The following is a 14994-nucleotide window of genomic DNA, read 5'->3' on the forward strand; positions in this document are numbered from 1 at the left end:
TTTAAACATCCTTAAAGCATTCCACCAGCCTCCCTTGGACCTCCCAACCTTCCCAACTTTAAAAAAGGCAGAGAGAAGCTTTATATGCTCTTGGTTTTAAACATGTAAATTTGTCAACCTTGTTGTCTACTGTTTGCTTTTTCTGTACCATCAGATGAACATTATAACTTACAACAATTTAGGTTGCCATTTGAATGTCAAAACAAATATCAGCAAGTTTTTCACTGATGTATTTCTGAATTAAAATTTTAAATCCTTTAAAATGCATGTGTTTTCTTTGTCAGCGAGAATAGTAATATACTGAGTGGACTTCAAATCAAGTATGAAGTTTTTATATGCAAGTCTTGAAACAGAAATTTCAGACATGCCAGTAAAGTAATATAATTACAGTGTTCCTGTAAAGAAGGAAGGTTTCCAGTGCATGGAAAGCAAGATGCAATTGAGACTGACAAGATTACAATTCGCTGTGGGTGTTTTAACACCTTGTCAGATTGTAGAAACCAGTTACAACAACTCATGTATAGACATTGTATTTTTTATTCCAAATTCATAGAAATTTAAAGATATAACAAAAATACACAACAATTTTACCTTTATATTATATTTTTACTAACTTGACAATTGTTTGTTACATTCACTTTATTTCCATTTTATAGCTATTCATTTATGATCTTCAAAATGCCAGCTGCAAATTTATATTACCAAAAAATCCCACTATTAATCTAAGTAGGTTAAATCCTGAGCTTTGGAGTAGTCACTGAAGGTATCACAGACACTAATACATTAGTATTTTTACTGAAATTTCATTTGTTCATAAAGGGAAAAAACACAGAAAATAAATAATAGGTTCTTCTCTGTTTCCAAGGGAGTTAAAGCAGCAGGAGGTTCAGTATCAGAGATCCAACATCGTTAACTCATTGTTGACTAAGGGAACTGTCAATAGTCCACCAGTTACATAATGTTTTACAGGTGTGAGTAATCTTCAGGTTCTAATTATTAAAACTGATCTGAGAGTATAATAGCAGGATGTATTTGTTATACTTTGTATTAGTTTTATATTGCTGCATAGTGCATTGCCTCAAAACTCAGTGGCTCGACGTGGTAGTAATTTATTATCTCTTACTTTTCTGTAAGAGGCCAGTAATTTAGGAGCAGCTTAGCTGGGCAGTTCTGACTTGATATTTCTTATGAGGCTGCAGATACATGTTTCCTAGAGCCACAATCAGCTGATGACTTGACTAGGATTAGAGGATCCACTTCAAGATAGCAGACTCACATGGCTAGCAAGCTGCTGCTGGAACTTGGTAATAGGCTTTAGTTCTCCTCCTAGGTGCCTCTCCATCTCACTGCTTGAGGGTTTCCATGGCTTTTAGGCTGGCTTCCCTGGAGTAAGGGATCAAAAGACCAAGGTGCAGCCTCTAATAATGCCTTTATACTTAACCTTGGAAATCATATCAGTTTGTTATTACTGCAACATTCTGTGTCACATGGAGCAGCACTGATTGTGTGGGAGGGAACTATACAGGCCATAAATATTAGGAGGTGTTTAAAATAACATAATTATAATGTGAAGATTTATGGCCATCTTGGAGATTGATTGCCAGGGTTCACCCTATAGACCACAGAGATTCATATATTTTCCCACACACCAAGTACACCCAGCCTCCTCTAAAAGCCATCCACAGTCTCATTCCACTAGGCCATCTGCTCAAATTCCAGGACCTCATTGTCTAAGTCAAGTCAATCCAAAATGAATCTCAGAGAGTCCAAGAGAAAATGAAGCTGTTTAGGTATAGTCACTCAAGTACCACTACCCAAGTACAGTTGTCAATCTTAAGACCTGTGAACAAGTTTTGTGCCATCCTCACACCACATATACAATGGTAGATTATGCACAGAGAAACCAAATTAGACTCTCTGGTTCAAAAGTGGAGAAAATAAGAGAGACAAAGAAGTCACTGGTCCATAGCAGTTTTGCAATCCAGTCAGGCACATGTTGGTCATTCTTGATTAGAACTCAGTCATGCTATTTCCCAGAAATGATTCTCCATGGCTCTTGGCTCTGCCCTCTGTGTTCTGCCACTCTAAGTCATCCTTTTTTATATATATATAGAAGGTTGTCTATGTTTACAGCTGCATAGAGTCCTGACCGTAAAGTTTGGAGGTCAAAGGCCTTTTTCTATTTTGTCCCAACTCTGTCCCTTTCAGTACAAGCTGGTGGTGTTACCTCCAATATAGTTATCTTAAAAATGAATGGGTTTTCTGTGAATTTTATTCAGGTTTACTCCATTTAATAAAAGGCACATCCACAATTTTATAAAGATAAGCTCCCCCTTACCCCTTGAGCTTCTGTAGATCTACAGAAGGAAAATGCTCTTAAGATAATTAGAATCCCTATTGTTTAACTGAAAAGACCTGTAAAGCATACAAATAAGCTCTTTAGAGGGTCTTCTGTCTCATGGAGTGTCTCCCTGAGGAATACCTAATAATTTTCTCAGGTCTTTATGTAGATTTTATAGACACACTTCCTTGTCATCTTTAGATCATGTTTTCCTGGAATTTGATCTTTGCTTGGAAATATGATTTCTTAATGTTTGCATTGTTCACCATCTGGAGAGACTGGAATTGAAAGAGCATTTTACTTTAAAATTCAGTAATGCCTGGCTTCTTCATTTGTAATAGTTCTTCTTTAGCTTTTTCTCTCCCATTTTCTTTTTCTTTTACTATAAGCAGAAGATGCCCGATGGCTCCTTCAATACTCTACCTGGAAATGTCCTTAGCTAGATTATACATTTTCATTTAACTATATCTTTTTCTTTTCCATATTATCACAAGAAACAATGTTGCTAAACTTTCCACCAGAACATAGCAAAGATCTAATTTTCTCTAATGTCTGATGACACTTTCCTCACCTTCCTTTAAGTCATTACAGCTCCTCAAGAGCTGTCAAGCTTCTTTTAAGGACTGTCCCACTAATTTGCATATTCCTGTCCCTAAATCACTGCCACATTTTTAGGTTTCTGTTATAATTCTCTGCCAGTATCGAATTCTTTTTTTTTTTTTTTTGGTACTAAAGTATTTTATTCTATTCTATTTTCAATTTTTATTTCCATAGGTTTTTGGGGGAACAGGTGGTATTTGGCTACATGAGTAAGTTCTTTAGCGGTTATTTATGAGATTTTGGTGCACCCATCACCTTAGCGGTATACACTGAACCCAATTTGTAGTCTTTTATCCTTCACCTCTCTCCCACCTTTCTTCCCTGAGTCCACAAAGTCCATTGTATCATTTTTATGCCTTTGCATTCTCATAGCTTAGCTCCCACTTATGAGTGAGAACATACGATGTTTGGTTTTTTATTCCTGAGTTACTTCACTTAGAATAATAGTCTCTAGTCCCATCTGGGTTGCTGTGAATGCCATTAATTCATTTAATTTTATGGCTGAGTAGTATTCCATTGTGTATATATATAAAAAAACACATATTTATAGTAGCACAATTCACAATTTCAAAAATGTGGAACCAGCTCAAATGCTCATCAGTCAACGAGTGGATTAAACTATGGTATATATACAATGGGACATTAAGCCATAAAAGGTAGTGAATTTACAGCATTTATAGCAACCTGGATGGCATATCCAGACATCAAATTCTTTATTTGATGTCTGTTGTTGCATAATGTATCACCTTCAAATTAATTCAAACCATGATGAATATTCATTACCTCTCCTGGGCCACTCCAGAAGACTGTGTATGACATGGTGATGACTTGCCACAAAGTAAGCAATCTCAGAGACCAAGTTGCAGAGTTTTCTGTTGTTCACAGAAGTCAGGCCTAATTGGTTATAAAAGGGGACAGCAAAAGGGTCTGAAATCAGGAGCCAAAGATTAATGATGTCCATCTTGGAATATTTAAACATAATATATGGAGAGAAAAAAGTTAATGCATATGCAGTATTTTTCCCTTTAATTATCTTCTCCTAGAATATATCTCCTGTTGGAAAATAAAAGGACTTAACCACTTCAAACTTCAAAATTACCGAGATCAAACAACATTGTTATAAGTGACTGATGAAGTCTTGTTTTACAATCTTAATTATGCCAAATTTGTAGTAATCGGTATTTATGCAGCTGCTGTGCTTCAGAGCAGCTTTTATTTTCACAGATACATCCATTCATTTTGAAATCTTTCAAAGCTAGTGTGGATATGGTGAGACTCCCAATTAATAAAAAAAAAAAAAAAAAAAACAAGCAAATAAGAGTCTTCTTAAGAGTGGTCAGTAAGTTACAACTGGGTGTTTTCTCTCTGCTAAGTTTAGACATTACACTCTATTCAATTTTATCTTGATTAAACAATTGAAAATCATATGTGTGCAGGCAACTGGTCTAAACAGATCACTTATCTAATGTCAGCATTTTTCTGAAGGGACTAATTCAATGCAAATGAAAAAAATGTGGTTGACTAGAAAATACACATATATACACACACACACGAGCCATATGTTAACATTAAAATAGAGCCTTATATGGATTTTTCTAAGTCAAGAAGTTAATTCAAATACAATCTTATTTTTATACAGTACTGTGTTAATAGAAAATAATATATACCTTTGTGATTAATCCTTCAAGGAAATTCAAATGACAATTATTGGACTTTAAATATTGTAATCCATTAATGAAGACAGAAAGAAGATTTCTGCTATACTAAAATACTATCCTTAGTCAAAAAGAATAGGATATTTTGGAAATATCACTTAATAGCTGATACAGTTTCTCTGTGTCTCCACCCAAATCTCATCTTGAATTGTAGTTCCCATAATCCCTGTATGTCATGGGAGAGACCCACTGGGAGGTAATTCTATCATTTCATAATAGTGAGTAAGTTCTCACAAGATCTGATGGTTTTATAAGAGTCTTTTCCCCACTTTGCCTGACACTTCTCCTTGCTGCTGCCCTGTGAAGAAGGACATGCTTGCTTTCCCTTCTACCCTGATTATAAGTTTCCTGAGCCCTCCCCAGATATTCTCAACTGTGAATCAATTAAACCTCTTTTCTTCATAAATGACCCAGTCTTGGCATGTCTTTGTTAACAGCATGAGAACAGACTAATATAATGGCCAATTTTTGTTTTTATTGAAAATTCACTTTTATCCGTTTAATGGAACTTTGGTTCCAACCCATTTTATATAAGTTGTTTGTTGTTACAGATATTATAATAGATGAAGTGAATGTGTCAATAACTTCAGATTTGCAAGCAGACAAATTAGTACAGTTTAAATCTGTCCAGCAGGCAGATTTGGTATGGTGAACCATATGAAAAGTAGAAGCTCTGGGGACTTTCTGGAGATACTTAATGGGATTGAAAAATATCATTCTCCTATGGCCTACAAATTTTCCATGCATAATGCATGTTCTATCCAATTATGCATGTTTCTCTTAAAAAGATATAATAGTAATTGATTGGTGGTGATCTCTTAAAGTTATTTAGTAATAAACTCTTAATATCTGATTTCAAGGTTGGTGTGTGCATTCTATTTCCTAATAGAATCAAGAGTATTTAGTGTGTGTATGTGTTTACTCTTGTTATCTACTCTTTTAATTTTAGTTCCATCTGTTATTATTTACTAGTATTTATACCATATTATGGTATTTTATTTATACCATATTAGATAGTTTGTAGAAGATGCATATTCAAAGTAGGGTGGCTGACCCTTATGCCTAAATTTATTTGCTTCTAATGTTCCCTTGGATTTTATAAATTTAAAAAAAGCATCTGTAATGCAAATATCTCTTTGAAATGAGTTACACACTGATCTACTTTACTTCATAATAGTAAGTGTAGCTTATTTGACATCTGAATAACAGGCAATAGGGAATTAAGAAAATAGAAATAAATATCACAGAAACAAGAAGAAGAAAGTTGGATAGTTGAGAAATTTCTAAGTTTTGTGTCCTAATCTCTGAGGGCTGGCTCAGCAGAGGTAGAATAACAGTGAGTCTTTGACAGCAGAGGGACAGAAAGATGTGACAGTGAGAAAGATGATATCGAAAGAGAAAATTTGAGTGACAGTAGACCCCAGAGGCAAACATTGACCTAGTAGCCTATTACAATTCAACCCTGACTTCTTCCTCTGTAATAATCTCACTTTCTCAAAAAACTTCCTCTTTCTACACTGAATCAGCAAGGATCAAAGAAACAGTAGTTGGATGCGATGGCTGTGGCCAGGTAGAATACTCACAAGAATTTTAATGAAGCATACTGTTCACCAGATTTACATTCCCATTTCTTCTGTTTCACAGGTTTTCTGAACCAGATGAATAACTCAAGTCACTCTGTCCTTCAGCCTTCATTCCAAGGATGCATGCAGCTCATTCAAGTGGATGATCAACTTGTAAATTTATATGAAGTGGCACAAAGGAAGCCGGGAAGTTTTGCGAATGTCAGCATTGACATGTGTGCGATCATAGACAGGTAAATGATCTTTTCATCCTACCTCACGTTGTCCAAACTTTCCAAACCTGTGTTTCTGTCGTGAGACCAGTGAAACATCCCAAAAGAAAATTAAAGTTAAAAACAGGTGAGGTGGAAGTTACCATTCAAACTATGTATTATAGTATATTTGTGATATTAGCAGTGATGATGTTTATGTTTTTATGTGGATATATATATCATATATATCATACATGTATCATATATATGTATCATATATGATACGTATCATATATGATATATGATACGTATCATATATGATACGTATCATATATGATATATGATACATATATGTATATGTATGATGACTTGGCCTCAGCATGTCCCTTGCAAAACTCGCTTCTGAAAGAAAAGGAATATTACAAAAGTGTCAGTGCGCAAGATGGGTATTTATGAAGCAGAATATTTAGAGTAACTGGTTCAGCTTACAAGATACACCTATTAAAATATGACAAAAATCAAATCTTTATTGGTTTTGCAAATCTGGGGAGAAATTTTTAATAAAAACTTTAATTGTATTCTCACACAGTGGAAAGATGCAACTTTTCTGTGAAATATTATTATACTGCATACACTACCTTAACATACTTCTAGACAGTGCCTGTCATTCCACTATGAACAAGTTTAATTTTGAGATGCTTTGTCTGTAAACAAACTATATATGATTTGAAGTTAACCTAGTGAATTTATATGATTTTCTAAAATATATTTAAATCTTTTGAGGAAGAACTGTCTTATTCTAAAAGCTCATTTTATTGATTTTTTGTTTAGGGAAGATGAAAGTTCTTTAAATTTTTTTAAAATTTTGAAATAAGATATTAATCCTATCTCAGTCTACCCACAACAAAATGTAGACCATAAGTCTTTAACACATTTATTTTATTCAAGAGGAAATACTTTAAGAAGTCACTCAAAAATGAATCTTACAAACATATAAAATAATTTATTTTGAAGTAAGTTTGCTTTCATAAAATCTGAATAAATGGCGTTCATGTGAATGGTAAGTTACAGTTTGTGGTGGCTGTAAGATAGAACTTTTATAAAGCCTTCACATGTTTGTAATAAGACTTTATGACATAGTATACTGCTTATTTCTATTTATGTATACAAGTACTGATCTTAGTAGCCTAAGCAGTTTATATTTAAATAGAATAGTGAACAATTTTAATGGAAATATACTCCTAATTATTGAGCCATTAATAATGTATCAGCTATTATTTCTGCCTAGAGCAAGTAGCAGCAATAATCAGAAAAGCTGAGATGAATGTTTTAAAGATCATTTGTTCTGATTTTAGATAATTATCTACATATTGTAATTGTTTTATACAGAAAAAATATTTTCTTCGTAATAGTTATGGAGTTTTTTAGTATCTACTCTTTTTCAGGTCAGTAACTGTGATGATACATTAATTTCATTACCTCTTTCAGCTTAGTAAATGGGCTAGGTAATATGTTGCTGTTTCTCTCTAAACATTGTGTTTCTAGGCATTATGTATAATTTGTTTGCTACTAAAGAAGGAGGGGTGATATGTTGAGATATTAATGTTTTGCTCTGATAGAGACAGGAGTTAAATTGGTCCCAAAAGAATGAATGGGATTTTGGTAAATGAAGAAAATGGAAGGTGATACTCCTGGTGCGGAGACCAACACAAGGGAAGGTATAGAAAAGATAATACAAGTTTCAATTTTTCACAGATACAGAGATACACAAAATATATTTTTTTTGCCAAAATAGGTCAGGCCCAATATTCATCTTGCCAAGTTTCCTGCAGCTAAAAGAACAAAGTTCACACCTTTCTTATTCTTTAGGATGACAAATGAAAAGATTAGCTGCAGGGAAGTAGTCACCTGTGATACATCTCCACGCATTTTCTAAACCCATTGTGGAACCTATTTTTAGCTTATACTATTTTTTTTTAAGGCAACAACATCTGTACATTAAATACCAGTGTGTGAAACAGCAGATTCCTTTAGTCACCTAAAATGTTCCCGGTTCAAAATCTTAAGCGTGAAGTGTTGTACTTTCATAGGTATGAGACAGGACTATTTTACTTAAACCACTGAAGAGTGTATTGATGATATCACCCTGAATCTGTGTCTTTCCAGGTAAAAGTTACCAGTGGTTTTAGTCTGTCCTCACAGAGCAGTGATGTATCCAGATAATCCTTTAACGATACACCACTAGCACATCTCTGCTTCTTTCTCCTCACTAAGATTTTGCAACTGCTCCATTATCTACAACTTTCTTTTCAGATTACCCAAATACTCCCAAAGGAAGCCTACACTGGCTTTTCTTTTCTCCTTCCCCGTTCCAGCTTGATCGATTTGAGAGTTATTTTTGAGAGGGAAAAAAAAAGTATAAATGAGAACATAGGGTAAAAAAAAGTAAAAGAGCTACACAAGCCTGACTTTTATAAAATGTTTGGAGATAATAGTCACAGCTGCAATGATCTGATGAGTAGAGCTTAGGGAAACAGTTGGGGGACAATTTGTCTGAAGGTGTTTTTCTGTGTGTTATATTGGAATACCCTAGGATTTGAACTTTTTTTTTTTTTTTTGCTTTGTGTGTAGATTTGCATGTGGCTTATTTTGTTCACGTGCTTATTTTCCAAAGGCAGCTTTGAATCAAGGAAAGAGCAAGCATGCTAAGCTACAGAATTACGCATTCAGTGTTTATTTTCTGAGTGCATACTAGATGTCACGCTATTCTAGGCACTTGGAATAAATCCTTGAACAGGACAGATAAAGATTATTGAAAATTCTAAGCTCACATGGTGGGGAGAGGGGAAGGAAGGAGAGATGACAAACTATAATTAAAAAGTAAATAATCTAGCAAGTGAGAAGGAATAAATTTTATGGGTAAAAATACTAGAACAAAACAAGGAAGGCTGGCATGTCAGTAGATCAAGGTGTTGAGTTGTAGTTGAAATAGGTTGATCAGGATAAGCCTCCATTGAAAAGATAATATTAGTGCAAGACTTGAAAGAGGTAACTGAATGTACTAACGCAGGGAAAGAACATTTGACCCAGAGAGCACAGGCAACCTAAGAGGCACTTGCATGATCCAGGATCAGTATGGAAGCCATGGTGGCAAGTTCAGGAGGTCAAGAATAGTTGAAAGAATAGAGGCCAGAACAAGCCCTCCAGACTTGTAGGTTATTGTTAGGGTGTGGCTTTTATTTTGAAGGAATACAGGAGCCATTTGCAGCGTTCTAAATAGAGCAATATGATGTACTCACATCTTAAAAGGATGAATCTGGGCTGTGGGAGCAAGAAAGGTAGAAGCAGGAGGCTAACTAAAATTATGCCATTATAATCCAGGTGAGAGATGCTTGTAGCCTGGACCAGGGTGCTAGCACAAGAAGTAGTGAGATGTGGCCAATTCTGAATATATTTTGGGGGAGAGTCAGTAGGGTTTCTTTACAAATTAGATGTGAGGTATGAGAGAAATGGAGGAAATAGGGATAAATCCAAATGATTTGCTAAGAACGGTAGGAAGAAAGGAGATGCCATCTCTTCAGATTGGGAAGACTAATTGTAGAGAAAATTAGTCAAGGGGGCTAAAGAAAAAAGTCAGAAATTCAAGGTTGGACATGAGTTGAAATGGCTACTGGACGTCTAAGTAGAAATGTCAAGAAGACAGTTGAATATATGTATGTAACAAGCCTGTGTCTGCAGGTTTACACACTAAGCCTTTGTGATTGACAGAATCCCTTTTGTTTAACTATTGAGGGTCTTTGGTATCTTTAGTTACATTTTATAAGCAATCATAGAACTGGAAGGGGAGGTGGTGGATAATGGGCAGAAATTGCGCTCTAACAATGGAAGCTGCTAGCTTGAGTCACTCAGTGATCATCTGCTCTTAGAGAGGATTGTCATCAACCTTCAGTTTCCAAAACATTTTCTGAGAAAGGTAAAATACCCAGAGATAACATTTTTGTTTCTTCTTGCATTGTTACTCTCTTTTATTCATTCCTAGAACCCTTGCATTATTGACTGCTTGTGGCAAACATCTTAAGATGCCTGACTCAACTCTTATTCTCAATCTTTTTCTCTCCAGCCTCCTTCCAGGTGTGAAAATCTGAAGGCCCAAACCTTCAGAAACACTCCTTTAGCCAAAGTTAGGTCCATTCACTTCTTCCCTCAAGAATCACGAGGAGAACCATAGGGCATTTCAAAGTGGGGGAGAGGGGGTGCTTGGGGAGGGGTGGACATTGGGGGAGAGTCAGGGAGGGTATTAGGGGATGGAGTGAGTCAGTCCTTGTAGGTATTGGCTAGAATTCTTAAAATCGGAGACTTGCTACAACAGACACTGGCCTCAGAACTTGTGAATTGGTGTAGAGCTATTGTTTGATCTGATTTTCTGTGGTTGTAGCCGGGACACATGGTTAGGAAGAAGCTGATGTTCACATATTTTGAGCTTAATTAAGTGGTGATCATGCTTGGTTTGACAGTTTTTTTTTTTCTGTTTTGTGAGTAATAGTGAAGTCCATTTTGCAACTGTGGTTTCTATTTCAGTCCTAAGAGCACTCTTCACAGCTCAGCTGCCAGAGGAATGTTTTTTACTTTATGCTAGGCAGAAGCAGAGATGAGACACAGTCCTGGCTGCTAAGAGCTAAGCAGAAGTTAGCTGTGGCGTTCTTGGGAAAGCTTTTGTTCTCCTGATACAGTTGCCCCTCTTGCTCTCCACCATCCTTGGTAAAATGTAGACCTGATGTCTAGAGCTATAGGGTCAAGAAAACCATAGATCAAGCAGCCACTGATACTAATTTGTATGTGAAAAATATCAACTATCACTTATCTAAGTAATTATGAGTTAAGTTTTATTTTTCTTGGAGCCAAAAGCACCTGCCCTTTCCCTAGTCCCCACTTCTAAAATTAACCAGTACCATCATTTTACCAGAATACAGAAGAACAAATTCCTGAATATGGAAATGACTTTGAAAGAAAAGATAATACTTTTTGGAGTGTATTAAGTTGCATTTCAGTGATGTCCCCTAGAGATTGAAATCTGGGGACTAAATAGCTGTTTAGAGGCCAAAGCAAATTCATATTGTTAGAGTCAGCACTAGTAAAAAGTGACTCATTAGAATTAGAATCTTCTCTGCTCTTTCCTGTCTAACTCCATTGAAAATATATTAAAAAATACATTTAGAAACAAAATCAGTAAACATCCCAGATAACACAGAGAGCGGAAAAGGAAATGCAAATGGTCCAACTTAAACATAGCCTACAAAATTACCGCTTGAGAAATTATGAATAGACTTGATCCTATTCCAGAGTTAGTAATTAAGTCTTCATTATATTTTTGGATGAAGTACATAATCACAGACCCAGTTTTTTTTTTTAATTCAATGCTTTCAAGAATATCCAGTTTGATTTTTTTCTTTCAAAGAAAAGAATAAGTAAATTAGTTTTCATAAGAACATTTAAATGAGGATTAGGTAGATACATGAAAGATATCTCAAAACTAAATTGACTCTGTTGGAAAGGCAAATGAAAGCAGTCAAGAAGGATGATATGGTTTGGCTCTGTGTCCCCACCCAAATCTTAAGTTGATTTGTAATCGCCATATATCAGGGAAGGGGACTGGTGGGAGGTGATTGGATCATGGGGGTGGATTTCCCCCTTACTATTCTCATGATGGTGAGTGAGTTCTCATGAGATCTGATATTTAAAAGTATGGCACTTTCTCCTTCACTCACTCTCTCTCCTGCTGGCATGTAAGATATGCCTTGCTTCCCCTTTGCCTTCTGCCATGATTATAAGTTTCCTGAAGCCTCTCCAGGTGTGTGGGACTGTGAGTCAATTAAACTTCTTTTCTTTATAAATTACCCAGTCTCAAGCAGTTCATTATAGCAATGTGAAAATGGACTAAAACAAAAGAGGTCATGAGTTTCTGTAAAGGCAGGCTTAAATTTTGTATTCATAATTTAGATGAAGAGAACATGTAATATTTATCATTTTCTAAAATTTGTCTTGATTTGCTAATTCCCTGTTTCTAGTCAGTGGCAGAAAAGATAAATACTTGAACACATACATTGTGGTACTGTAATCACTCCTCCTTTCTGTGTATATTCAGTCAACATGGGAGTTGATCTCAGTCAAAGGTAAACTTCCTTTTGTGGTTGCACTACCATTTCAAGAATTCTCCTAGACGCCCTAGCATGGCTTGGGTCAGAGTCAGCTCATGCAATACCTTATCACCACAGGGGTGGGATCTGTCCCACCTGCTCCACCAAGGTTCCCTCTGAGCTCCCTGAGTGTCCCCAGCCTGGTCGGCCTTCAAGGTCCCACTTCTGTCCCTGCCACCCACTGTCATAACAACTGCTCCTGCTGGCCTTCAGATATGACATAGGTATTGCTGGACTTAGGTTCTGGGATCTGTGTTTAAGGTGACAGCTATTCCTAGCATGTCTGAGTCCCACTTGGTTTTAGCATTGAGAGTCCTGCTTCTGGAGAAACCCCTCAGTTCTGGGTAAACTAGGATGGTTGGTGACTATACACACTAGGTCTTCTTTCTCCTAATACTTTCATCTGATCTACCAGCCATCTAAGCATTTTATAGGCCCTATAGGAACACACAGTGATTTCTATATCTTTTGGAGACTACATACAAGCTGAAATGAATCATGGCATATGTGTTGTGGGGGAGAGGTTAGGCATTAGGGACAGCTTCCTTAGGCTACGCTCCCTTTGCTTCAGCATGCTATCCCTCCATATCTGCTCTACACAGCCACTCAGGCTGACATGAGACCCTCTGCACATTAGACCCTCAAAGGCCATCATAGGATTCCTAAGTCTCTGCTGTATAAACCAAATATAAAATTGTGAGCCGTCAAACTGACTGATGAACCCTCCCCTTAGCCAAAGGCATTCCAAATAATGCTGGAAAAAAAAAAAAAAAAAAAAAAAAAACTAGTTTAGGTCAGACTTGCCTCACAAACATCAACACAGAGACCTTAAGACTGCTAGAATAGTCTCTTTAAGTCTGATAAGAAACATTTACAATCCATTCTCTCTGAAGCCTGCTACCTGGAGGCCTCATCTGCATGATCAAAGTTGGGTCCCCACGACCACTTATTCTAACCCAGACATTCCTTTCTATTAATTCCATGTCTTTAAATAATAACTCTTTCAACCAATTGCCAATCAGAAAATATTTAATCTACCTATCACCTGGGAGCCCCTGCTTTGCATTGTCCCACCTTTCCAGATGGAACCAACATACATCTTACATATATTGACTGTTGTCTCCTGTCTCCCTAAAATGTATAAAACCAAGTCATACCCCAACCACCTCGGCCACACGTCCTCAGATCTTCCTGAGGATGTGTCATGGGAATGTCCTTAACCTCAGCAAAATAAACTAAATCGATTGAGACTTCTCTCAGATTCTTTTTTGGTTTAGGGTTGAGATTTATTCAGTCAACAAATATTGCTTGAAGATCACACCAACCAGTAGACAGTACCTCCTGGGACTGAATGCTGAGGTGATGAAGGGAGGGTGATTGATCAGACTCTACACTGTTTTAATGCTTGTTGGGCTTTTATGTCTTAACACCTACGATGCCTCTGTTTTGCTCTCAAAAATACAGCTTTTTTCCGTACAAAAGCTACTTGGTTTTAGACTACTTTTCCAAAATTAAATCCACACGTTTCTTCACTTTTTGTTTCAGTCCAGACTCTAGAGGTGAATTATCCCAGAACCTACTTTATATGATAATTGTATAACCATTGATCCACTGGTAAGACAGCCATAGTGTAAGAAAAAATATTTTTTATTAATGTTTCTGTAGTGATGGTTTTTATGACAAATTTCCTTTCTCTTTCACCTGAATCTTGCTGACTCCGAACCGCTACCCTCTAAGTCGGACACCTCCTTTTTTCATACATTTCCAGGTTGGCCATCTCCTTCTCTTTTTTTCTTTAGAAATGTTAATGTCATCAGTTAGGCTGGCGTCAAACTGTGCAAGCATTTCTCTTACTTTGGGAAATATTTTGTCTTTTACCATTAGGTGCTTATTTCATTACGTATACTGTAGGCTTCTGGAAATACCTTAATTTCATTCATGATACTTATCGGTAAGAGGTAAAGGGGGCAGAAAATCTCCAGATAAATTCACATTATTCAAAACTCTACACTTGCTCAATCCTGACATCGTTGTGACTGTGATCCCATCAAACTGCGAATAATCAAAGAACAGGTTGGCTGAAGCTAATTCTGAAAGAACTTGAGCCAACAAGCAATTTTTCAGAAGTGAAACTGGATTTCCTTTTAGGGACTGTGCTTCAGACAAAAGCTCTTGCGTCCTAAAACCTAATCCCCAACTTAAACATATATAAAAACTTCAGTTTTCTCATGGGGTCATCCTATTGTGATTCTTTCCGGTAGATATGCTCATCTTGTCCCTTCATCTTAACTCGGTTTATTTCCCATCTTGGATTCCATTGATTTTTATGTTGCAAATCGCTATGCTCTTTCTTAGTTTCTGATAAATAAA

At 36.3% G+C, this 14994-nt stretch overlaps 1 protein-coding gene across 1 annotated transcript in view; it reads left to right on the forward strand.

Annotated features, from left to right (window-relative positions):
- CNTNAP2 (contactin associated protein 2) overlaps positions 1 to 14994 on the forward strand; it is a 1422658-nt gene that overhangs the window by 391772 nt on the left and 1015892 nt on the right. Inside the window, exon 8 of the mRNA XM_058444445.1 lies at positions 6301 to 6472. Within this exon, the coding sequence (XP_058300428.1) occupies positions 6301 to 6472 (172 nt within the window). The remainder of the gene's footprint in view (positions 1 to 6300; positions 6473 to 14994) is intronic.

Source organism: Hylobates moloch, unplaced genomic scaffold (genome assembly GCF_009828535.3).
Source record: "Hylobates moloch isolate HMO894 unplaced genomic scaffold, HMol_V3 SCAFFOLD_1, whole genome shotgun sequence".
Classification (NCBI taxonomy): Eukaryota; Metazoa; Chordata; class Mammalia; order Primates; family Hylobatidae; genus Hylobates; species Hylobates moloch.